This window comes from Chiloscyllium punctatum, chromosome 22 (assembly GCF_047496795.1).
Source record: "Chiloscyllium punctatum isolate Juve2018m chromosome 22, sChiPun1.3, whole genome shotgun sequence".
Lineage (NCBI taxonomy): Eukaryota > Metazoa > Chordata > Chondrichthyes > Orectolobiformes > Hemiscylliidae > Chiloscyllium > Chiloscyllium punctatum.
Window position 1 is genome coordinate 42,117,315 of NC_092760.1, and position 27,521 is coordinate 42,144,835.

Sequence of the window (27,521 nt, forward strand, 5' to 3'; positions counted from 1 at the left end):
TAATTAACCCATGCCTTTTCAAGTGTGAAATAATTTGGTCCTTCAGAATTTTCTCCAACAGATTCCCTACCACTGATGTGAGATTCACTAGTCTATAATTCCTGGTTCATCTCTACTGCCCTTCCTGGAATCTCATTAGCCATCCTTCATCTATAGGCAGAAATGAATGAAAAAGTTTGTATCAAATCCCCTGTGTTCCCACCTCTTTTCAAGTGTCTCTGGTTGGATAACAGCTATTCTACAACTGGCAATTTAACCAATTACAATAACAATTGTAGGAAATTGGCCTCCTCATGCATGGTATTATATAGGCTGCTGGTGTTAAACTGAAAGGGTTAGAGGGACATCCTACAAGTGTACCTCATATGGGTCAGTTAGGTTGCAAGGGCCACGGCCACGGCCCAAAGCTGTGTCTACAAACATTCACAAACAAAAACAGGAATTGCTGGTAAACATCAGCAGATCTGACAGCATCTGTGGAGAGAAATCAGAGTTAATGTTTCAGGTCCAGTTCTGAGGGATGGTCACTGGACCCAAAATGTTAACTCTGATTTCTCTCCACAGATGCTGCCAAATCTGCTGAGCTTTTCCAGCAATTTCTATATTTGTTTCTGATTTCAGCATCCACAGTTCTACAAACATTCACTCCCACCACCATTGACACACAGTAGCAGTACTGTGTACCATCTACAAAATACAAGGCAGAAATTCACTAAGGCTCTTTTGCCAGCACCTACCAAATCCAAGATCACTACTATAGGAGTAGTAAGGAAATTAGCACTTGAAGCAAACATTTTACGTTATAGAGTCAGTGGTTAGTACTGCTGCCTCACAGCACCAGGGACCTGGCTTCGATTCCTGCCTCAGACCGCTGTCTGTGTGGAGTGTGCACATTCTCCCTGTGTCTGTGTGGGTTTCCTCTCACAATCCAAAGATATGCAGGTTAGGTGAACTGACCATGCTAAATTGCCCATAGTGCTAGGTGCATTAGTCAGGGGCAAATATAGGGTAGAGGAATGGGTCTGGGTGGGTTATTCTTTGGAGGGTCAGTGTGGACCTGGTTGGGCCAAAGGGTCTGCTTCCATCTAAATATGCATTAATTAATTTTATAGCATGCTTAGATATAGCCAATGTGGTTCCTGATATTCTAATATTATGTGAGTTTATGTAGCTTCATTTGACAAAGTAATGTACCATGGGATTGTGAACGTGGAGAACGGAATCTAGCCTAATGTTTTAGACTAACACTGTGGGTTCTTGTGGTGCAAAAGTCATATTCCTAGCTGTAGGCCAGAAAATTTGGGTTCGAGTCCTACCTACCCTCAATGTGTATCTAGGTGAGTCCCCATCACATAGAGGTGTGTTATTACACACTTGAACAGGTTAATTTCAGTATCCAGACTTACAACTCCAAGACTGAGAGATATCTGTTTAATTTACAATCCAGACTTCCAAAGTCAAACAAAACAGAAATGTTAGCATTCATCAATGAATTATAACTATATCTATGCTCTTGTATTAGTACATCAAAGAGTAATTGATTAAATGTAACATTTGTTACAAAGCTAATAAACATAGTGAGAATTAAGTATCTGATTGAATGGGAACTTCACCAGTTAAGTGAGGTATGGGCTCAAGACATCAATCATTGAGTCGAGTTACATATACCTCCCTTTTCTTTTTAATAAAAAAGCAAACAATACTTATCTTAAGTCAAACACCAATAACAAACTTAATGAAGAGGATGGTAAGAGTTGATATAGTAATAGAGGACCATAGGCTGATCTCTGACTAAAGAGAGACTATGGACAACAGTAGGAACCAATCAGGAAATAGTGGGAGATGACATCAGTCAATCTCCATCACCTTCTATGGCCAATTAGAGTTTGATTATGTGTCCTTTTAAACAATTAGCAACAAGTCACACTTGTGATTTATTATGCTGCAAGTTATAGCTTGGGAAGAGTTAATAAGCAGCAGCTTTTGATGATCAAGGCTATCCTGTTTTGAATTTGCAGAAGAAGGCCTGAGAGAGATACATTGGGATTTGAGTATTAGATTTCCAAGAACTTACAATAATATCTAGAAGGAAAAAAGCAGCAGACACATGGGAGTACCATTATCTGCAAGTTCCCCTGTAAACCACACAATGTCCCTTCAGTGTCACTGGGCCAAAATCCTGGAATGCCCTTCTGAATGACATTGTGCATCTCCACTTACATCAAATGGACTCAGCGTTTCAAGAAAGTAGCTCACTACTATTTTCTCAAGAGCAATTAGGGAGACAAAGTAAATACTTACCTAAGTTGCAAAACCCACAATCCCTTCATTTACATGTTAAGTACTCCTAGATTTCATATTTTTCTTATTTATTTAATTTGAATCACAATATTGGCCCTGGTGAAAGTCAAACAAATGAAAGTTTTGCTATATTCCCTTCTCCTTGTTCACAATCCCATGGTGCATTATTTTGTAAAACGAAGCTAAGTAAACTCACATGATGTTAGAATGTCAGGAACCACATTGGCTATATCTAAGCAGAATGCTATAAAATCAATTGATGCATACTTAGATTAGATTCCCTCTCTCTAGTCACAGATGGCAGCCATCTTCCTAGGGTACAAGGTACCTCTCAGTTGGAACGAAAGCTATCCAACACATTAGTAAAGCAGAAATGGCATTTCATCCAGCCATTTACCTTGGACATGACCTTCTTTTATTCCAAATTCAAATGTCAATTCTGTATCTTTAGTCACATTTCCAATCTGCTTGACATATTTGTTTCCTGTTTCTTCCTCATATCCAAAGTACCTAACGATAAAAAGACAAAAGAAAAGATTAATCATCTCTTGCCAGTAAAGTGGATGGAAACAACAACTTGTATTTATTTAACATGTTTAATGCAATAGACAATCTTAAGGGATTTTACAAGATCAAATCAGACAAGGAAAAAAAATGTAACACAGCCTGATGAAGAGGCATCAGGTAAGTGAGCAAAGGCTTAAGCTGGATTTTAAGCAGTATCTTAAAGAAGGGAAGTGAGGTGGAGAAGTTTACAAAGGGAATTTGGGAGTTTAGGACATGGACTTAGATCCTGGAATTCCTTCCCTAATGGCATTGTGGGTCAGCCCATAGCACATAGACTGCAGCAGTTCAAGAAGTCAGCTCACCACCACCTTCTCAAGAACAATTAGGGATGAGTAAGAAATGCTGGCCAGCCAATATCTCACAAATGAATATAAAAAGGGGCAGCATAAGATAGCAGAGCTGGCTTGAAGGGCTAAATGGCCTACCCCTGCTCCTAATTTCTATGTTTCTACCTTCTAATATACAAATGCCAACTTACGACAAAGGAAACTGGGTGCACAAGAGACAGAGCTCATGGAGGGCTGGAAGAGATTACAAAGCTAGGGAGGGGTAAGTCATAGAGGGACTGACGTGAAATATTAAAATATTTGAGGGGTTCAAGAATTGGGAGCCATTGTAGTATAAAATCAAACTGGACTGAAGCATTATGACATAGGCAAAAAAACTTTGACTACTGTGGAAGATGTATGCCAATCAGGAAATCATTGGACTAGGTACTGTTGAGAGCTTTTATGGAATTTTATGATCTAAACTTGGGGACTCAGTCCAAGAAATTGGATTTATAAGGTATGTTATCACTTAAGGCAAGTAATGGCCCCATTACAGGAGAGCTTCTATGAATCAGTGTCTCTTGAGTCAATACTGTGAGAAATGTTGGAGCCTTAAACTGGAGTGCTGAAGTTTGTAGCTCAGGTTTTACAGAAATACGCACATGAAAATATAAACAAGGGAATAATTTTAAAAAATCAAAGTATTTTCCTGCATAATGAACAGAAAATGTGGAAATTATTGTCTCAACATTAACAGGCTATTAACTGGGAACTCTATTTCGTTCTCCATGGATGTTGCTTGACCTGCTGAATATCTCCAGCATTTTCTGTTTTTATTTCAGATTTACACCATCTGGAGTATTTTGACTTTATAATCTCAACATTGGTTCATGGGTGTAACAAATGCCATAACCTCTTCAGCAAAAAGAAAGATGAAATCAATTGGGTCCAGTGGATCATTTTATATCGACTGATATATTGTTGGCAAGGAATAGAGAGAGTGTCAGAGCCTTGGGTGTTTATTGGTGATTGCCAGAATGGTGTTAAAGATGAAAGGGTGCTAGCCAAGTCATGGAAATCTGAATCTATTTGTGACCTTTTGTACCAAATAGTACAGCCATTATGCACCCAGATACTTTGCTAAATCTCTGTCCTCTGCCTGCTGTACAAAAGCTCATTCCATCATCAATATTCTTTTCAAAATCTCTATCATCTACTGTGGGTTCACATCCCTTACTCTTCTTCATTCTTTCTTAGTTTTATGTTCTCCCTTTTGTGAAATGCCGTGCAATAGATTACTGAATTAATAACATTGTATTACCTATGACTTTCAGTGAATTACAGGATATCTCTATGCATTCATGCCTGAGAAGGTTTTACTCACATCTGTTCAGGGACCACAAAGGTGACAGTTGCATTGGTGGCAATTACATCATCTTCCAAAGTGGCCTGAATCTCTTTTGATAAATTAGTTGGATCAACAATATTAATCTGAAATGAGAAATGATAACAATGTAACACAGGAATAAGAGCTTCAGCCTAGGTGCACTTCATTGAATATTTTGTAATCTTATAATCAATGATGTATGTTCCTTTAAAAAAAGCAAGCAACAGCCAGGGTACCAAATCTTATGGTCATAACATAGTTGAGGAGAATTAAGTTACAGTTTGATTGATTCTTTCATATTCATACTTCACTAAAATTCTGAGGGAAAGGGGCCTGACTTCACAAACCAAGTGTTGTGGAATGATCCCAGAAAGATCCTGGAGTGCAATGATGCAGGACATTTAATACAGGACACAAAAGTGTCCTAACACTGCCATGAGAGGCACAGGAACCAGTTGGAACTCTGTGTAGCTGGAAAATTTGATTGGCCAATTTTAATTGTGATGACCTGTAAAGACAATGGAGCACAACGTGGTGCAATTCAGGAAGTCATGTTTGTCCATTCATGGAGGAAGCAGTTAAGTTTGATGGGTTTATGCATGTCCATGAAGATGTTGGCAAAACCGACTTGTCAGAAATTATCTATAAGCACTTTTTAAATGTGATTAAGATTGACCATCAGACAGGGTTCTTCAGTTCTAGGATCATACCTCCTGGAGAACAGTTCGTACAATGTATGCGTTTGATTGACAGATAGATATTCCATTAGATTTATAGACAAAGTTAATTTCATCTACAAATTTAGAATTAACAAACATAATGTTGATCCATTAGCTTTTGTTCAAAACCATCAAATAGCCATTTCACTCCATAACATCTAACAAACAGTGGCACTTCCTTCATTAGTTTCTGCTGAATGTTGGACAGTTTTTGGATTGGAGATCCAGAACTGTAGGAGGACAGCAAAAGCGAGTGGCAGATACACTTTCAAGATGTCAAGCCCCAGAATCTGAATTGCCCTGTATTCTCCTGCACTGATTGCCTCAGGATAACACATCTCAGGCTCCACTGTCTCTATCCCCAGGCTCCTGTCATCGTCTCGCTGAATCTCTTCTGTCCTGTGGAGGGGCACATGACTGAAGAGAAGACTAATGGTGTTGCCCCTGGAGGTGCTGACAATAGTGCATCGTCATTGACCTGAAATTTTAACTCTTTCTTTCCAGAGAAGCTACTGGACCTGCTAGGCTTTTCCAGCTTTTCTTGTCCTTATCTGATCTCCATTGGGAGAATTTTGCCGAAAGATTGGGAGCTTGAAAACGTAGGGCCTCCCATGGAACTGAATGAACTGCTGATGACTGTTAGTCAGATTTCATGTCTATGTGTTTCTAGCACTGAGTAAAACCATACCCTCCAATTTGGTAGTGCCAAATTATTCACTTGTCACTGAAGTAATTTAAGAATTTTTAGCTTTCTTTTAGCCAGCCCTCCAGAATGAATAAAGAAAAGGTTATAATGATGGCTCATTAAGCAGCTCCATGCTCTGCCCATCCATGAGCAGCAGAGATGTACCAGTTGCGAACAATCGAATGACATACATCAGGTGACTGCAGTATTAACATACTGGAACAAAGTCCTTTTTCTTGCTATATCCAATGGTATATGTGGGAATCAGAAAGAGTCATGCATTGAATGATTCATTGACATGGTACAAGCTTCCCATTGCCAGAAATTTTGTATATTTCTATCTGGTGCATAAGGTGAAGAAGAGATTCAACAAAGAGGTGCTATAGTTTGTCTCCCTATCTCTGGATATGTGACAACTTGCAGGTCCTGCCTACTATCTACATGACACAAGTCAAGGGTATAATGGACTATTCTCCACTTTCATGGATGAGTGCAGCTCCAACAGCACTCAAGAAGCTCAACACCATCAAGGACAAGGGTCAAAGAGTGTGGCGCTGGAAAAGCACAGCAGATCAGGCAGCATCCGAGGAGCAGGAGCGTCGCTGTTTTGGGCATAAGCCCTTCATCAGGAATCTCTAGTATCTGCAGTCCTCACTTTCTCCATGATCAAGGACAAAACAGTTCACTTGATTGGCATCACACTTACACCTTCAACATTCAGTCTCTTCACCAGCCAAGCACAGTGGCAGCAGTGTGTACCATCCACAAGGTACAGTAACCCGACATTGCCTTCCAAACCCGTGACCTCTAACTCCTAGGACAAAGCCAGCAGATGCATAGGGACAGCCACCTACCAGTTCTTTTTCCAAGTTATACACCATTCTGACTTGCACCTATATCACAGTTCCATTCAGTGTTGCTGCGTCAAAATCCTGGGTCTTCCTCCTCAAGAGTGCTGTGGGTGTTTCGCCCAAGAACTGCAGTGCTCAAGAGGCAATTCACCACCACTTTCTCCAGGGCAATTTGAGATGGACGATAAATACTGGCTAGTAATTGATACTCACATCCTATGAACAAATAGGAAAAAGCTTTCTGGAGGAGAAAACCTGGTTAAACGTTTCTCCTTCCCTTGACAAGGTATGATGTCGCATCCCAATTACTGTCGCAATTGAAGTCAGTTAATTCAACATAAGCTAGGAATTGAACCTGACATTTTCTAGTTTATGATTCAATGATGTACTATAATTACATTGATTATTTCCCCACTGGACCAAGACCAAAGTTTAAAATGCTGAGGCTGCTTTTGCCTGAAATTAATGCCTAAAAATTATTCACCAGTTGACTTTTTTCACTGCTTTCAAGAAATTCCTGCATGCGTAATTTATTTAACTTTTGGGACACACCCTCCATTTTAAAGTGAAGTAATTGACAACATTATGACTTCCCCTCATTTCTCTGGGATCTTACCCTTCCTCCTGACTGATCTGCCAGTTTGCCGAGTTCTGCCAGTCGACAGTCCGTGCCTTCTATTGTCAGAACCGATACAATCACCCTAGAGCAAAACCAGAAATTATGGCACTGCAGAACAGAACGATTCTGTGTTTTATCTCTCTGTTACCACAACTTTACAATTGGAGTTTTACTGAGTTATAGATGGGGTCTCAGTTTGCTCCATAATCAGTAAATGTATACATTTATATTTGGAAATGGAGTACTATTAGTAATATATTGCAATCAGAAAGAAGGAGAGAAGCTAAGTCAAAGCAGGATGTAGTGGTTACATAACTCCAAGATTAGATTTTGAAAACATAAATATTCTAGGAAGGAGCAAAATGTGATGGAGATCAGGAATTCCACAGATTTGATACCTTTGAATGATTACAACAGAACACTATAATTACTTTAATGTAGTATGCGTACAGGTAGGAGAAGGAATCTGTTGAAGAGTTTACTTAGAGCACTGAAAGGACAAAAATCAGAGGTTCAGAGCAAATTGCAGAAGTATTTCAATTCAGATGAAAGCTGAAGCAGGCTAAAGGTAAGGATCAGACAACAAGCTGTTTTGAGAGTGAGAGAAAAATATTCAGATACGGAAATCACCATCATCATCAGCAGCAGCGGCAATCCCTCAAAGTAAGGAGGACAAATACCATGGAGTACAGCTCCTGACAAAAGCTTGTTAATGGAGAGATATGGGAATTTTCAAGTCTAGGTAGATTTTCGGTGGGTAGCTTGATCCATACTTAGAGTAACACATGGATCAGCTGATTCATAATCACTTGCCTTCTATACAACCCTGAAGTTAATGCTAAATATTTCTTAAGAAGGCAAAGTATTGTAAATGTTGAAAATTTGAAACAAAAGAAATGCTGGAGAAACTCATCAGGTCTGGCAGCATCTGTTGTGAAAGAAACAAAGTCATACCAAACTCGAAATATTAACTCTGTTTGTCTCTCCAGGGATGCTGCCAAACCTGATGAGTTTCTCCAGCAATTTCTGTATTTGTGCTAATTATCTCTAGGTTGCTTGTGAGGCATGTAAAGTAGACATGCAGGAGGCTGGAAGAACACAGCAAGCCAGGCAGCATCAGGAGGTGGAGAAATCAACGTTTCAGGTGTAATACTTCTTCAGTAACATTGACTTCTCCTCCTCCTGATGCTGCCTGGCTTGCTGTGTACTTCCAGCCTTCTGCGTGTCTACTTTGGTTTCCAGCATCAGCAGCTTTTTTTGCTTCTATGAGGCATTTAAAGTGCAGAATTACTACTGCATTTACCTACAAAATAGCACTTTTGTATTTTAAATTGAAATGTTTAAAAATATTTAAAAATTATGGATTGTAAAAGAAGACTGCTTACCCACTTAAAGTGGCTTGCTCTCCTACATCAGTGTAAAACTGTCTGGAACACTCGTAGATATCTTCCTCCACACTCTCCAAGTATCCTAGGCCTGTATTTGCCCTCCCATCTGTGCAGATGATTACCTAAGTTACATAGAATTCACTGTGGTTATTGACAGTGTCCTCACAGACGCAACATGTTAGTTGAGAACCTACCTTTCTATAGGAGACACAGTACAGATCACTGTCTTCAATATCCCCATAGCACTTGAAGGCACATTGATAAACCTGGTGTAGCAGCTTGATGTGAATGAGGAGGTTTAGCTCCTCATCATTCCTCAGTACCATGAAGACTTGATGAATGAATCATTGTGAGCTTTGTAGTAAGGCCAGAGGACCCCACAATTGAATTCCAGATCTGTATTGTGTTTTAATGTCAGATATGATCTAGAACTATCTGGCAGACATTTAGTAGACTTGACAACATCAACCTTTCATACTGGAAGTAATCTAGCCTTTAGATACCATGTGGGAAAGGATGCCCACATAACAATTTAGGCAGAAGACAGGCTCAGTCTTCTGAAACAGTAAATTGGTCTCTTCCATACTAATGAGTTACACTGAGATATACCTGATGGCTAGTTATATTGGGTCTGTGATACATGGTTGTCTCTTGTGACCCATCGGGCTCAATTTAAGAATAAGTACACATTACTATTTTAGCTTCATGATGTTATCACTTAAAATAACAACTCACGAACCAAGTAGGATACTTGGAGGACTGCTTAGCTCCTTAAGAACAAGCCTTTCAATCCCCACACCCTTTTCATGACAAGGACAGCTTTCAGCACAGCCAACCCATTTCACCTATTCGCTGTCCCCATTATCAGCTTTTCTTCTTCCCTGGCTAACTTTCTTTCTCTCTCTGAGCTCCATCTCCACCTTTTCCACTCACTCGCAGCCCCCAGCTGCCTGTCATCAGCATTAACAACCACCTTTTCCTAGCTACTATTAGTTCTAAAGAAGGGTCACTGGACTCAAAACATTACATCTGTATTCTTTCTACAAATGCTGCCAGACTTGCTTAGCTTCTCCAGCAATTTCTGCTTTTGTTTCATATTTTCAGCATCTACAGGTCTTTGTTTTATCCTTTATATTCCTGGTGTGCAGAGTTGACCTTGTGAAATCAGTTAATCCTTTCAGGTCCTAACTGCCTTGTACAACATGCTGAGATGGCCAATTTCAGACTGCAATCAAGTCATTGTGATTGCCTCATTTTGGTAACCAGCAATTCTAGTTGGAAGGCCAATGATACTTAATGTTGAGTGACAACATAATTCAGGTAAACACACTACTGAATAATCTGCCCAACTTCAAACAACAAAATATGTTCATTTGGGCAAAGTGCCAGGGAGTACTCAGCACCCATGGACTTTAGTGTCTTAAAGAGAGGAAGTGAAAAACTTATTTTTAAATAGACCTTTTCATTGGTTGCCTCTACTTACTTTCCATTCTATTGTTACTCCTATAGTGCTTTTACCACATTTGAACAGATTGTTGGGGGGGGGGGGGGGGGGGCACTGCATACAAAAGCATTAGATTTTGATTTGTACCTCGCTTAATTGTAAGAGTGGTACCAAGAATTCAGAATGCAGAGGCATCACAAGAATGAGCCCATGATGCATTGCTGTGTAACAAGCTGTGTTCCTCCTGTTCCTCCCAATGTAAAAATATTATAATTCTCTGAGTGCAGGCTGATAATTGCTTAAACTAGAACCAGTATTGATTAAGCTAACGTTATCAGTTTTGTTAATGTCAGTCAGAGTGGAAAATCTCATCTTCTTTCTGGGGCAAATATTCCATTGTTTTCCAGGTAAGAAGGATCCTGTCAAGGTTTTAATGCAGTCTTGTTGGTGTCCAAGTTCCCCAGTTTTACTCAAGTTTCCAACTAAGTCCAGTGAGCACCTTATCTGCCATAGAGTCATAGAGATGCACAGTATGGAAAAAGACCCTTCGGTCCAACCTGTCCACGCCAACCAGATATCCCAACCCAATCTAGTCCCACCTGCCATCACCCGGCCCATATCCCTCCAAACCCTTCCTATTGGGCGGCACGGTGGCACAGTGGTTAGCACTGCTGCCTCACAGCGCCTGAGACCCGGGTTCAATTCCCGCCTCAGGCGACTGACTGTGTGGAGTTTGCACGTTCTCCCCGTGTCTGCGTGGGTTTCCTCCGGGTGCTCCGGTTTCCTCCCACAGTCCAAAGATGTGCAGGCCAGGTGAATTGGCCATGCTAAATTGCCCATAGTGTTAGGTAAGGGGTAAATGTAGATGTAGGGGTATGGGTGGGTTACGCTTCGGCGGGGCGGTGTGGACTTGTTGGGCCGAAGGGCCTGTTTCCACACTGTAAGTAAGTAATCTATTCATATACCCATCCAAATGCCTCTTAAATGTTGCAATTGTACCAGTTCTCCATCACTTCCTCTGCCATCAGAAACAGTACTGTTGTAATCAGAGATTGGCTGGATTGGAATGGGATTAGGAGGTACTGAATTTTAATTTGTCATAATTGCTGAGGGATGACTTTAGGTTTGTAATTTGCAGCTTCTAGTGCTTATAAAGTATCTGAAGAGGCACCGACAAATGCTTATTTTTAAAAATGATTTCAAAAGGTTAATGTAGTGAATGATTTTTAAAATAAATGAGTCAATTTACTTAAAACAAAGATTTCATTAACATACTCTTGACAACTTTATTATTTCTCATTATGTGTCCTGAAATCTGTCCGTTGTGGGTACTCAGTGAATTGATATGGAAGATCTAAGGGCAAAAGTGATATGTGGGAGCAGGAGTTTGCATTACATTGGCATGAGGGCTGTAACAGACTACAGAGTTGAAGGGAATCTATTATGTGCTATCTCTGTTGAAGGGGGATAGATAGGCATGATGGGTATCAGGAGTCATGGGGTATTTATAGGGACATTGGTTTGCATGGATAAGGGGTACACAAAGGAGCATGAGTTGGTATGAAGTGTACAAGGAGCCACAGAGATTGGGTGAGAGTGCAGTATGAGTTGACATTGGTAGTAGGTGAGAAAGATGAAGGCTGTGTTTTGATCATTTTTCCAAAGCTGTGATGAACTGACAGCACTGAGGCAGACCTTCCTCCACATCCAGCAATTCTTCAAACATGTATTCGGCAGCAGCCACACCAACGCTCTTGGAACTAATATCCATGGTTCCAGAACAGAATTTTAAAGATTGGGTCTGTGGAGGGTAGAATTGTTCCGACTCACTTCTCCCAAACCAGGAGTGAAAATTGAGGTCACAGTGTTTGCGCTAACATTTTGGAAAAACGAATCCCATTTCCCAGCTCTTTCCTTTAGCCCTGCTTCTGATCCACATTTACTTTAATTTTGGAATGTTACATCACTCACTTTTGACCCAGGTTTCTTTGATGCTATTGATACTGATATCAACGCAGCTGGTCCGAGGGCAGTTGCTCCTTGCTCTCTCATTCTGTCAAGAAAAGGTATCAAGGTGAAGCACAATTCTGTCCTGGACTGTGCTGGATTATCTAAACTTACATTGGTGCAAGTGCTGAAACTATGTTTGTCTAGGCAGATCAAAAAGAGTTTGTATGTTGCTGTTCACCCAAGAGACCACTGTTGGACACTGTATGCACATTAATTGAAGGCAAGAATGATGTATTCATTTTCCTGTTTGTAGTTTTGAGCTGTTGGAGCATATGCATTGTGAACATTGTAATACTCAAGAACAGACAATTCCAAGGATTTGCTATATTTGACTCCCACTGCTGATTGATATATTGAGCTTTCCAAAAGATTCGATACATTTAGTTTCGTCTAGGAGTAAGGATGTGGCTTATTGTAAGGTTTTCAATAGGTCACTCAATACACTTCAGGGTTTACTCAAGATAGTCCTGGGTGACAGTTAATTGAAGAAGAAGACATTTACAATCAGAAGCAAGCTACATGCAGAAAAGATCTGTTGAGCTGGACTGCTGAAAAGGCAGAGTTTAGATCAGAGTGGTGCTGGAAAAGCACAGCAGGTCAAGCAGCATTCAAGGAGCAGGAAAATCGATGTTTTGGGCAAAAGCCCTTCATCAGGGCAGTTTCCTGATGAAGGGCTTTTGCCCGAAACGTCGATTTTCCTGCTCCTGGGATGCTGCCTGACCTGCTGTGCTTTTCCAGCACCACTCTGGAAACTCTGGTTTCCAGCATCTGCAGTCCTCACTTTTGCCTTGCTGAAAAGGCAACTGAACTACAAGGATTTGGGGACTCTGATAGAAGTTAAGAGTAGATGGATAGACCTGTCTTCTTAGAACTCATTTGAAGTTCTAGGATTTAATGAATTGCTAAGCGTTCACTTCAAGACTCCAGAAAAGTCCTGGGGAGACTTAGGAAAAGCCATGTGCCATTAATAGTTCAGTGAATCTGTGAGCAAATGTAAAGAAACCCACAAGCAGTATCTGCTTTGTGCGACTGAGCCAGATTAGATCACAGGAAACAAACTTAGGGCAAGTACTGGTTGGGTGCACGTCCCTGTGAAGAAGTGGAGTTGTGTCTGGGAATAAGTACTGAAGTCCAGTTTTCAAGAATCGAGGGAAGTGAAACATTGTAATGTCTTGTGACTTTTAAACCAGATATAGTAACCCACATTTCACTAATGTCTGCAGATAAATGCTGAGGAATCAGTCGGATTTGTCTTAATGTGTGATTTGATGTATTCTATGGGGTGTTCAACCATATGTTAACCATTTTTACCTCACGTTAAGATTGAATGTTAGAATATAAGTCATATCTATCTTTGTACAGTCTAAACCATTCTTTGTCAATAATATTAGTATGTTTCTTTAAGCAAGTTTTATTTGTACTAAACGCTTCTTTATTGACAGAAGAAACTTGGCTGATTTGATTTTAGTACTAAGCCAGATACAATGTAAAACTTATGTAAATAGCCATTTAAGTATCTTGGTTAAATTTGAAATTTGTTGTGAACACTGAGGGACTGGGACTAAAAAGGAGTCAGTGTAACTGTCTAATCTTGGGGATAAGAAAAGAGAAGTGTTGTACGGGCATTCTCAGTTCATCAACTGGCCTGTTCATGGAGCTGGATCCCAGGAGGATCAGTCACTTGAGCAAAGGAGAGCAATTGATTGAGATCAAACAAAACAAAGCAATGTGAAAGGGATAAGATTAGTGAGGGCATAGGAGCAAGAACTGTCTGTTTAGCTCATCAAAGTTCCAGCTCTGGTATTTAAACACTTAGACTAGTACCCAGCTGTAAATGAGTGTTCTTAACATTTGCACCTGTACAAGTCAGTCTGATAAATTATTCCAGATACTGATATGCCTTTGTATGAATATGATCTTTTTGCACTTTTTCTACTTCTTAGTAACGAATGAGCTCCAGTGCTGCCGGTATGCCTAATTTTGAAACAGAGAGCAAGGAAAGGAATAAAGTGGCTTGAGACTGAGTCCTGAGTAAAGGTGAGTGATAAAGCATTTTGCATATTCTTTCCTTGTTTGAATTTTCTTGAAAATGAATTAGGTAATATGCTTCCTGAGAATGTGAGTGGTGAAACCTGGACTTCATATTCAGTTCTGATTAAAGGGAAATATCTCAGTGTAGCCATGTCTAGCAGGATGTTGTGTGCAGTTTATATTGCCTAACCTAACTCTAATAAAACAGCAATATGTTTTATGTCCATGGAACAATGGTTTAACATTCATTACTTACTCATGGACCCTATAATTTAGTGCCTGTAGACTTTCTGCAATGCATCGTGGGGCAGGAAACTCTCTCCCTCTTTCCTTCAGATAGTCAGAATCCAATAGCTGATAATCACTCAGTCTTATAGGCTCACCCAGACCATCTCCATAGACTGTTACCTGCAGAGAGGAAGGGAGAAAGTCCCAGTAAGAAACAAGGTTTTTGCTGAATTTTTTGAACCCAACTGAAAACTGTTCATGCACCCAGAATGAATTAATCGTCACTGGGGGTTTCTGACAATTGACCTCTTAACATAGACTTTTGAGGAAGGTTTAACAATTAAGCAGGATCATTGGGTGCATGGAGATCAACCAGAACATTAAAGGGCATCCCAGCAACAACCAGCTTGGGATGTATGACAACTGCCTCAATTGCAGTATTTCTTGTCACCCTGTTAATATTAGACTATTAGATTGAAATTATAGACATTGCGCAGGCCAAAAGATAGGCATAAAGTTGACAATTCTTTATTCAAATTGCAGCCTCGACTTTCAATGCATTGCAAATCTCTTTTTTTAAAGTACTTGAAAAGTAGATCTGACCTGATATCTTTTCCATGTCATGGCACAACCTTTAATTGTACTTTGATCTCTAGGAAGAACTGTTAATAAGACTAATAATTGTTGAAGATGGAGGAAGGAGATAGATTTTCAAACTGTTATGGAGAGGTGTTCTGGTATACCCCCTCAGCCAAACGATAGACTACCAAGTATGCCAGCCATCAATCTAACATTCCCACATATCAGTTTATCCACCCATTGTACCATCTACAGTATTTTCTAAATAGCATTGTACCTCATCATTAAACGTAACCAAGGCAACTCGCTTTTGAGGGCAGGTCTGAGTCATGAGACTCAAAGATCTCAAGATGGCTTCTTGAACACTCTGTAACAAAGACAATTGCAGTTAGTTTAATTGATCAAGTATGACATGCTCTACATTAGACCATGTCCAATTATACATTCTCAACTATCAAAATGAAGCCACAATGAGAATTCATGACGATCACAACGTATATCAAGTGTCCCAGAGAGAGTTCTCCATTAGGTTTATTTCGGGATGAATTATACCCCAAATTCTCTTTATTATAATGAAGCACTCACCATTTCTACACTGATGAAAGGCATCATTTCAAAATTGATGACATCACGGCATGATGACATCACTGTATTTCTAAACATCACTTATCACCATAAAACACAAACATAAATAAGACAAATAAGTACTGAGCTGAATGACTAGTTCAAAGTATATAATGCTCCTGACATGATTTTGCCTTCAACTGAACATTTTACATGGTTAAACAATCATGTAAATTTAGCAAACTAACCCATCATAGGAGTGTAATCCTACCTGTGCATTTTGAAAAGATCTGTTGCTGCTTTCTTCCAAGGAGTGAATAGAACATTGTAAGGATGTCGAAGCCCCCTGTGCTACTGGGATTAATACAATGACCATACCTCACATGCATTCATAAATCATTAGGTATCCTGATTTATCCCTGGCCGATATAGAATGCTAGGTGTCTTATTTATTCAATACTCATGTATTCCAAATGTGACATAGATATGGTATGTTGGCAGGAGGCTTTCAGCATTAGAACTTGTTTTATTTTCAAGATGGCACGTCATGATATACTGAGGTCACCTTTCAATGGCCAAGCTAATCAATCAATTTGATTCACACTTGGTTAACTCTGACCTTTGATGTGTTAGTGTTTTTTGCACCTTCTTAACACTTTGATTGCTGCCAGTGTTGTGGTGCTGAATTGTCTTTTGGTCACCTGTGTTTTATTCTAAAGTCTGGCTTGAGATTTGCAAACACATTTCCTGCACAGTACAGAGGAACCTCGATTATCTGAATATCAGATTATCTGAAGGAGATCTCGAGGTCCCGATAGAAACATTACATCAAAGATGTGTTTCCAACACCGATCGCGCCATTTGTTTACAGTGAATAAAAGTGAACTCAGCTTACTGAAATGCTGCCAAGGACAGTCCTGGAATGATGGGAGCCCAGGCACTATCTCCAAATACTGGATTAGTGGTGCTGGAAGAGCACAGCAGTTCAGGCAGCATCCAACGAGCAGCGAAATCAACGTTCCGGGCAAAAGCCCTTCATCAGGAATAAAGGCAGTGAGCCTGAAGCATGGAGAGATAAGCTAGAGGAGGGTGGGGGTGGGGAGAGAGTAGCATAGAGTACAATGGGTGAGTGGGGGAGGAGATGAAGGTGATAGGTCAAGGAGGAGAGGGTGGAGTGAATAGGTGGAAAAGAAGATAGGCAGGTCGGACAAGTCAAGGAGACAGTAACTGAGCTGCAAGTTTGAAACTAGGATGAGGTGGGGTAAGGGGAAATGAGGAAGCTGTTGAAGTCCACATTGATGCCCTGGGGTTGAAGTGTTCCGAGGCGGAAGATGAGGCGTTCTTCCTCCAGGCATCGGGTGGTGAGGGAGCGGCGGTGAAGGAGGCCCAGGACCTCCATGTCCTCGGCAGAGTGGGAGGGGGAGTTGAAATGTTGGGCCACGGGGCGGTTTGGTTGATTGGTGCGGGTGTCTCGGAGATGTTCCCTAAAGCGCTCTGCTAGGAGGCGCCCAGTCTCCCCAATGTAGAGGAGACCACATCGGGAGCAACGGATACAATAAATGATATTGGTGGATGTGCAGGTGAAACTTTGATGGATGTGGAAAGCTCCTTTAGGGCCTTGGATAGAGGTGAGGGAGGAGGTGTGGGCACAGGTTTTACAGTTCCTGCGGTGGCAGGGGAAAGTGCCAGAATGGGAGGGTGGGTCGTAGGGGGGTGTGGACCTGACCAGGTGACTGACCTCCTGTACTCTCTCTCTCCCCACACACTTTCCCTGGAGTTTTACACAGGTGGGTACCCTAAGCCCTCCTTCCCCAGATAATCTCTCCAACAATCTCCTGTATAGAGCAAAGGTGAAACCTGTCAAAATGTTGCAGCAAAAAGTTGTGTGTGTGAGTGTGTGTCTGTGTCTGTGTGCACACACGGCATTTGGAGACTCCACCCCCAAGATACAGCAACAGCAGCAGCAATCTTATCTGTTATATAGCAATATGCAAAAGTAACATGAACCTCATTGACTTGTTGGGGCTCACATGGAAACACTGCTTGTATAGAGAACTAAAACCTGCCACAAACAAGAAAGTAGGTGGTCAAATTTGTTTTTTTATAATTATTTTCATGTGGATTGTAAGAAAGAAGATGCTTAGCTCTCCCATTGCTTTACGTCCTCCCCGACCTGACTTTTATATAAAGACCCAACTGGAGTCTGGACTTGGCTGTGGAGAGTCCTGATGGTGAATCTTGTCGTTGCCATTACTTTGTTTTGATTGTGTAAAGGAACTGTCTCTGATTAGACACACATGGATCACTAAACAGTTTGTAAAATATATATAAAGGATGTCAATGAGAGAATTGAGCATAAACACGTTCTAAAGACTGTTCCACTTTGTTTTTTAATTGTTTCTCCAATTCTTCTGAAAACTTTACTGTTGGGAACAATTTAATTATAATGAATTTAGCACCTTCCTGATGTGGGTTTGAGGGTGAAGGTGGCTTTTAACTGGGAGGGTAGCATATGAAGATCGTTACCAACTCCAGCCAATTAAGCTTCTGTTACCATGTGAATTCAGACAGCAGCAGGTGGGGAAAACTCTTCAAGGGCATTTTGAAAAACAAATTGCTGTTGGGTTTGGTTGCGAGCTTTTTGAGAGGGTCTACTCTTTCAAAGGCACAGTGGATGGGTGGTATGGTGGCTCAGTGGTCAGCACTGCTGCCTCACAGTGGCAGGGACCTGGGTTCAATTCCTGCCTCGGGCAACCTTCTATGTGGAGTTTGCACATTCTCCCCGTGTCTGCGTGGGTTTCCTCCAGGTGTTCCCGTTTCCTCGCACAGTCCCAAGATATGCAAGTCAGGTGAATTGGCCATGCTAAATTACCAGTAGTGTTAGGGGAATGGGTCTGGGTGGGTTGCTTTTCGGAGGGTCAGTGTGGACTTGTTGGGCTGAAGGGCCTGTTTCCACACTGTAGGGAATCTAATCTAATCACTCATAGATTGGTGCTGGGTCCACTACTTTTCATCATTTATATAAATGATTTGGATGTGAGCTTAAGAGGTATAGCTAGTAAGTTTGCAGATGACACCAAAATTGGAGGTGTAGTGAAGAGGGTTACCTCAGATTACAACAGGATCTTGACCAGATGGGCCAATGGGCTGAGAAGTGACAAATGGAGTTTAATTCGGATAAATGTGAGGTGCTGCATTTTGGGAAAACAAATATTAGCATGGTAAGGTCCTAGGGAGTGTTGCTGAACAAAGAGATCTTGGAGTGCAGGTTCATAGTGCCTTGAAAGTAGATTAGCAGGTAGATAAGATAGTGAAGAAGGCGTTTGGTATGCTTTCCTTTATTGGTCAGAGTATTGAGTACAGGAGTTGGGAGGTCATGTTGCAGCTGTACAGGACATTGGTTAGACGACTTTTGGAGTATTGTGTGCAATTCTGCTCTTCTTCCTAGGGTTGGAGGATTTGAGCTATAGGGGAGTTTGAATAGGCTATTTCCCTGGAGCGTCGGACGTTGAGGGGTGACCTTATAGAGGTTTATAAAATCATGAGGGACATGGATAGGGTAAATAGACAATGTCTTTTCCCTGGGTTGGGGGAGTCCAGAACTAGAGGGTAGAGGTTTAGGGTGAGAGGGGAGAGATATAAAAGAGACCTAAGGGCCAACTTTTTCACATAGAGGGTGGTGCATGTGTGGAATTGGCTGCCAGAGGAAGTGGTGGAGGTGAGTACAATTGCAACATGCAAAAAGCATTTGGATGGGTATATGAATAGGAAGGGTTTAGAGGGATTTGGTCCGGGTGATGGCAGGTGGGACTAGATTGTTTTGAGATATCTACATGGACGAATTGGACCAAAGCGTCTGTTTCCGTGCTGTTTATCTCTATGACTCTATGACTCTATGAGTTCCTGATTGAGGGACCAGCACGTTATACTGTGGAATAGCATCAGTGGAGTGCTGAGAACCATCTGCACCCTTTCCTCCAATCCCCCTCTCCCCCATCAGCTCCCATCCATTGGATCCCTTTTAACTTTGGCGTTGGGTTCCTTGGCAATTCAGAGTCTCTTGTGAGTGCATTGCCTGCATAGAACATGGAACATAGAATACGATAGCACAGGACAGCCCTCAATGTTGTGTCGATCCTTTATCCTATTCTAAGATTAATGTAAACAACCTACCCTGCATTTTACTATCATCCACGTGTTTATCCAAGAGTCGCTGAAGTGTCCCTAATGTAACTGCCTCTAACACCACTGCTGGCAGTACATTCCATGCACCCATCACTCTTTGTGTAAAGAACTTACCTCTGACATCTCCCCAAAACCTTCCTCCAATCACCTTAAAATTATGCCCTTTGTGATAGACATTTCCGCCATGGGAAAAAGTCTCTAACTATCCATTCTATCTATGCCTCTCATCATCTAGTACATCTCTGTCAAGTCACCTCTCATCCTTCTTCACTGCAATGTGAAAAGCCCTAGCTCCCTCAACCTTTTTTCATAAGACATGCCCTCCAGTCCACGCAGCATCCTGGTAAATCTCCTCTGCAACGTCTTCAAAGCTTCCACATCCTTCCTATAATGAGGCGATCAGAACTGAACACAATATTCCAAGTGTGGTGTCACCAAGGCTTTATAGAGCTGCAGCATAACCTCGCGGCTCTTAAATTCGACCTCCCTGCTAACACACCATATGCTTTCTTAACGACCCTATCAACTTGGGTGGCAACTTTGAGGAATCTATGGTAGACACCAAGATTCCCCTGTTCCTCCACATTGCCAAGAATCTTGCCTTTAACCCCGTAATCTGTATTCAAATTCGACCAAAAACAAATCACTTCACACTTTTCCAGTTTGAACTCCATCTACCACTTCTCAGCCCAGCTCTGCATCCTGTCAATCCAACCAACAATAGCCATTGACACTATCTACAATTCTACCAACCTTCATGTCATTGGCAAAATTACTAACTCACCCTTTCATTTCCATATTCAAGTCATTTGTAAAAATCACAAAGAGCAGAGGTCCCAGAACAGATTTCTGCACAACACTACTAGTCACTGAGCTCCAGGCTGAATGCTTTCCATCTACTAACATCTTCTGTCCTCTATAGGTCAATCAATTCTGAATCTAGACAGCCAAATTTCCCTGTATCCCATGCCTTCTCAATGAGCCTACCGTGAAGAACCTTATCAAACGCCTTGCTAAAATCCATATACACCACATCCTCTGCTCTACCTTCATCAATGTGTTTTGTCACATCCTCAAGTACTTCAGTAAGACTTGTGAGGTATGAGCGGCCTCTAACAAAGCCATGCTGACTCTCTCTAAACAAGCTATCCTTTTCCAAATAATCATAAATCCTGTCTCTCAGAATCCTCTCCAATAATTTGTCCACCACCGACATAAGACTGACTGGTCTATAATTCTCAGAGTTATCCCTCTCCCCTTTCTTGAAAAAGGGAATAACATTTGTCAGGAGAAAGTGAGGACTGCAGATGCTGGAGATCAGAGTTGAGAATGTGTTGCTGGAAAAGCACAGCACATCAGGCAGCAACCGAGGAGCAGGAAAATTGATGTCTTGGCCATAAGCCCTTCATCAGGAATGAGGCTTGTGAGCCAAAGGGGTAGAGAGATAAATAGGAGAGGGGGTGGGGCTGGGGAAGACGGTAGCTGAGAGTGCAATAGGTAGATGAAAGTGGGGGTAATGGTGATAGGTCAGACAGGAGGATGGAGCAGATAGGTGAAAGAAGATGGACAGGTAGGACAGTTCAAGAGGGCAGTGCTGAGTTAGACGGTTGGATTTGCGATAAGGTTAGGGGGAGGGGAAATGAGGAAACTGGTGAAATCCACATTAATTATGTGTGGTTGGAGGGTCCCAAGACGGAAGATGAGGCGTTCTTCCGCCAGGCGTCAGGTGGTTAGGATTTGGCAGTGGAGGAGGCCTAGCACCTGCATGTGGAATGGGAGGGGGAGTTGACGTGTTCGGCCACGAGGTGCTGGAGTAGCTTCATGCATGTGTCCCAAAGATGTTCTCTTAAGCGTACTGCAAGTAGGCGTCTTGTCTTCCCAATGTAGAGAATAACATTTGCCACCCTCCAATCATCTGATAGTACTCCAATGGATAGTGAGGATGCAAAGATCATCGCCAAAGGCACAGCAATCTCTTCCCTTGTTTCCTGTAGTAACTTTGGGTATATCCCATCTGGCCCAGAGGATTTATCTATCCTTATGCTTTTCAAACTTACCGGCATATCCTCCTTGTTAACATTAAACTGTTTGAGCGTATCAGCCTGTTTCATGAAGGACAAGCTCTCTCTCACTACTCTCTCACTGAAGCAAGTATTCATTAAGGACCACCCCTCACTCCTCTGACTCCAGGCACAAGTTCCCTTCACTATCCCTGATCAGCCCTATCTTCACTCTGGCCATCCTCTTGTTCCTCACATAAGTGTAGAATTCCTTGGGTTTTTTCTTAATCCTTTCCACCAAGGCTTTTTCATGCCCCCTTCTAGCTCTCCTAAGTGCATTCTTCAGTTCCTTCCTGGCTACCTTGTAACCCTCTAGAGCCCTATCTGATCCATGCTTCCACAACCTTAAGTAAACTTTCTTCTTCCTCTTGACTAGATGTTCCACATCTCTTGCCATCCAAGGTTTCTTTCCACCATCCCTTCCTTACCTCAGTGGGACAAGCCTATCCAGCACTCACAGCAAGTGCTCCCTAAACAGCCTCCACATTTCTGTCGTGCATTTCCCTGAGAATATCTGCTCCCAATTTATGCTCCACAGTTCTTGCCTAATAGCATTATAATTCCCCTTCCCAGAATTAAATACTTTCCCATACTGTCTGCTCCTATCCTTCTCCATGACTATAATGAAAGTCAGGGAGTTGTGATCATTATCATCGAAATGCTCTCCCACCGAGAAATCTGACACCTGACTTGGTTTGTTGCCAAGAACCAAATCAAATATGGCTTCCCCTCTAGTTGGCCTATCTACATACTGAATCAGGAATCCTTCCTGGACACCTGATAAAATCTGCTCCATCCAAACTATTTGCACCAAGGAAGTTCCAATCAATAGTAGGGCAGTTGCCTCCAATCTTGGTTACACTCTGCAATTGAGATTTGCTTGCCTCCAATTGACCGGGACCTCTCTGGGGTGGACAGAATCTCCTGCCTGAAAACAGACAGGAGTTTCCCAATGAAGACAATATATCGCTCTTGCCATTCTCCACTGGCAGGTGAAACCTCCATTTCCTGGATTAAATTCTGCCCAGTGTTGTCAGCAACAATTTTATAACATAGAAGCTTGGACAATGAGTACAGGGTCAATGGGTTATAGTCCAACAGGTTTAATTGGAAGCACTAGCTTTCAGAGCAGTGTTTCCAATTAAATCTGTTGGACTATAACCTGGTGATGTGTGATTTGTAACTTTGTACACCCCAGTCCAAAACTGGCATCTCCAAATCAGGGTCAATGGGATTTGATAATAGAAGGAATTACTAGTGAGCTTCCTTGTGTTACTGTATCATTAACCAAAATCCAATCATACACTTAGAACCAGCACGTGCCCTACCTGATTCACCTCATACCCTGCTAACTCATGGACATCAGACAATGCAGTAGGGAACCAGGCTTGAATCCAGCAGCTTTTGGTATCACAGCACAAAGTGCACCTATTGGCACAGCTATTGGGAAAGCCTTTTTTGATTGAAACCAAAACCCAGAAAACTTCCAGTTCAGTTTCCGTAATTGAAATGACAGTTTAGTTCTTCAGAAGTATCTGAGATCTCCTGGCTCTCCTATGACAAAAATAGTTCGTTTACACACTCTCATGTACTTGTGGTTATCAGAAACAATTTTCAAGTACCTGTGCAGCCAACACAATATTATTTTGAAATATGCCAGTTTGTGCAACGAAACTTGCTTTTAGCCCCTGCTTTATGTTTCACTTTCAGCATTATTTCTTTCAGATAGTGCCTAATGGTGAGAAACCAGTTTCAAAGTTTCTGTGTTGTTTTCAGTTTCTCCCTGCTGTATGTTGCCATGGATTCAGCAAAAGGCACAGGAAAGAGGTCTGACCCCAGATAAAATAAAGTCCAAAGGTTCCCGTTCACTCTCTGAGAGGCCCTAAATTGGGTTGGAAACTCTGCCCATGTAAAGATTTACCTGTGACCACAGAGGTATTTTTAACAGTCCAGAGTGAAATAACTCCATAGATGCTGGTATACCATCACCAGGGCTCTCTGGTTGGACCAGATTAACAGCCCCAAACAGGGAACTATGAGTTACAATCACTACCCAGAGTTGTCTTACCCTGGGATTGGGATCTGCTGGAGGCTGATATTAACAGGTACTCAGACACATAACAGCCAGCTGAATGACAGCAGGAATGTTCACCTGGAGGTCATAGGTTTGGGCATACCCTTCAACAATTTCTCAGAAACATTCTCTCTTATTTTGATCTTGTTTATAAAATGGGTAGTCCACACCAGCATTTTCTGGAGTGATTTTCCTACGGCAGGTCTTCTAACCTCGTTCCAGTGGTGCCCACGTACTGAGAAATGGCAGGTTTAGGAAAGTTTATCGAGGTTAATGATGGAGGTTCCAGATAGACACATCCTGACATTTACACCAAAATTATGGATTCACAGATGTCCAAACCTTTTGTTTTTAAATGAGTTTATGGTGGTGAGATATTCACCTCTGTTAAAAAAAAAACATGTTCCTGATTATGAAACTTTGAACAGGGATCTTTGTGTTACAAAAGGATCTCTGAATGCAGAATCCCAGTGGCACAATTTAGGCTCTTGAGCTTTAGCGAGCATTCTCACATTCTGCCTCTGTGTCCCTCTGCAGAACCTGCAGAGAACTAGAATAACATTAACACCAAGCGGCTATGCCATTTCCCATAGTGCTCCATCAGACCCCACTAGAACTTCAGCAGGAGATGGGCAGAACCTCAGTGGTGTTGGATCCAAAATCCAATTTCACTTGATGTGTAACACACAGCATCCAACAAATATGAGACCACACTCTGTACAAGTGTGTTAAGATTTACCAACTACAGTAGAATTTCAGGGACTCAATGTAGAAAATGGTTCCTAATTGCAGTGCTCCTTCTTTAGAGAGATACTAATGAAACACTTTTGAAAGATTAGTAATAATAATGCTGCCTTTTCAAGAGATGCTATGCAAAATTACTCTTTAAAGCGATATATTCTTTAAAACATGATGATGAAATTCTTAGAAAAGGGATCTTCCAAGTAGGACCATATTGAAACAAGGTGATGAATCAAACAGAGAACTTAATAAACATTTTCAGGAACTTATTAATTAAAGTAAGGAAGGTGAAGAATGGAAAATAAGCAATCAGCTTAGCAACAAACTGGTTGTTGAATAATTGATAATAATTATAACCTATTTCAGAGATTTACACATATAGGGTTAAATTTAAAACATATACATCTTGCTAGAATGAAAGAAGTGACTAGTTTTCTAAATTGTTTCCTTTTTCTTTAGTTTGCTACTTATTCTCCACTATTGAATCATTTCCAACTAAACTGATACAGGTGTATCTGCACAAACAAGCCAGCCACAACTGGTACTGCCAAACTCCTTGGAGGCCCACTTCTAAACCTACAGCTCCATGAAAAACTAAAATTGAGAGAAGCAGGAGCAAAGTATGGCATCTTCTCAGATTTATTTCCCTAATCAGATCTCCATTCAATGTCTCTTTCCTTTGTCACTGTGACGGGCATCTTCCTCTTGAGAAAATGGATGAGGAGTGTAGTGGGATCGGGGGAGGGAGGAGAATATTCAGGTTTTTTTTAGATTACTTACAGTGTGGAAACTGGCCCTTCGGCCCAACAAGTCCACACCAACCCACCGAGATGCAACCCACCCAGACCCATTCCCCTACGTTTATCCCTTCACCTAACACTACGGGCAATTTAGCATGGCCAATTCACCTAACCTGCACAGTTTTGGACTGTGGAAGGAAACCGGAGCACCCGGAGGAAACCCATGCAGACACCCATGCAGACACGGGGAGAATGTGCAAACTCCACACAGTCAGTTGCCTGAGGCAGGAATTGAACACGGGTCTCTGGCGCTGTGAGGCAGCAGTGCTAACCACTGCGCCACCGTGCTGCCCATCAGTCTTTTTATGAGCAGGAGGCTTGTCCAGTGATGTGCTACTGTGACTGGCAACCATTAGTTATAAGCTGATATCAAACAATATTGGAAATAAGAGAACAACTGTTAAAGGTGAAAAGTTATGAGGTAACAAACTGTAGTTCTGTCACATAGATGGATTTTCGTGTGCCTATTTCCAAACCAGGGTTTTGAGGCAAGGTATCCAGTGGAGCTACAGAAGACCCAGTGTGCCATGCAACTCAACATTCAGTACATTACCCTTCAGGTCTCCACACCCCACTCTGAAGCAATGAAGCAAACAATTACCTGCAATCTTGATACATGAACTGTTCTGGAACTGTCATCAGAAACTTCAATCTATAAAACAGAACAGAGGATCTTGAGTTATTTTAGATATGGCTTCTGGATTAGGTGTAAACAATTCTAATGGCCCCATGTTGACCATTATGCTGTATTTCAAACATCCAAAAGTATCACAGTGCTCTGAAGTAAATTGGGTCTTTGTATTGGAAACTATTAAGGAAGCCATGTAGAAATAATGAAATATACCCTCTAAAAACAACACATCTGAAAGATAAATATCATGATGCGTTTAATGGACCTGTTCTATCACAAAAACCATAATTCTTGCTCTTTTTACACTACGCCCATGTTTCCCACTCTGTTTTCTATTTTTGAAATCTCTTAATATTTCACATATTACAAACTCTGTAAAGTTCAGCATCTCACTAACACTTAATTTTGTCAAATTATCTCTAAGCTCTTCAAGCAATAAATACCTTTGGATTGTAGAGACAGTTACTTTGCTAAACCCAACAACCACTGTACACCTTCAAGATGCCATTTCATCTACTTTTATTGATGTTGATTCAAGGAGCAATGCTTGACAGTCATAAAAGGAAACTCTTTGCTATCCTTTAAAAAGTGTCATGAGATGACTAACATCCACTGAATCAGTAAAGCAGTCAGATTGGACCTCAGTTTATTATCTTGTCAAGGGCATGGATTTTCAAATGGATACAATGGAGCTGCTTTGATGGGACCCAGCAGAATCCATGCCAGGGATAAGAATTGCTCAGAAAATTGAAACTTCTGGTAGGGCAATTATTCTGTGTGTGGAACCTTCTAAAAAATGCCCCATAAAGATGGAAATTCAAATGTTCTGATTCAGTTGAGTTTAATAGTTACCCATGAGAAGTTAGAAAATTATAAACTCTAACCTCTGGGTAATAATGCAACAGAACCTCTAACTCCTGCTTAACACCACCAACTACCCTTCCCTGAATTCCTACACATGCAGAGACACCAACACACACACACACATCCAAAGACACAGACACATGTATCAATACATAGACACACACCAATACGCACCCATCAATACACACACACCCATCAGTACACACAAGCACCCGCCAATACACACTGCATGCTAATAAACACGCTAATACACACACACCAATACAAACACACATCCACACACCAATACATACATGCACCAATACATTTTCTCACACAGATATGCATCACGAACACACACCAGCACACACCCAACATATGCACATGCACACAGACGCCACCATACATGCACACCAACACACCCACCAACACATACACGCCCCCACACACCAACACGCACAAGCGTGAACACACATACAGCCACACTAACACACACCACATACACATTGACATACACCCCAACACATGTACACCAAAGCACATAC

The 27,521-nt window shown here is 41.5% G+C and overlaps 1 protein-coding gene across 1 annotated transcript in view; it reads right to left on the reverse strand.

Annotated features, from left to right (window-relative positions):
• Positions 1–27,521, reverse strand: part of LOC140493576 (circularly permutated Ras protein 1) — an 80,180-nt gene that overhangs the window by 15,301 nt on the left and 37,358 nt on the right. Inside the window, exons 8-15 of the mRNA XM_072592155.1 lie at positions 26,104–26,154; positions 15,356–15,445; positions 14,528–14,679; positions 12,202–12,283; positions 8,784–8,908; positions 7,396–7,480; positions 4,522–4,628; positions 2,699–2,811 (exon numbers count right to left, since the gene is read on the reverse strand). Coding sequence (XP_072448256.1) covers positions 2,699–2,811; positions 4,522–4,628; positions 7,396–7,480; positions 8,784–8,908; positions 12,202–12,283; positions 14,528–14,679; positions 15,356–15,445; positions 26,104–26,154 — 805 coding nt within the window. The remainder of the gene's footprint in view (positions 1–2,698; positions 2,812–4,521; positions 4,629–7,395; positions 7,481–8,783; positions 8,909–12,201; positions 12,284–14,527; positions 14,680–15,355; positions 15,446–26,103; positions 26,155–27,521) is intronic.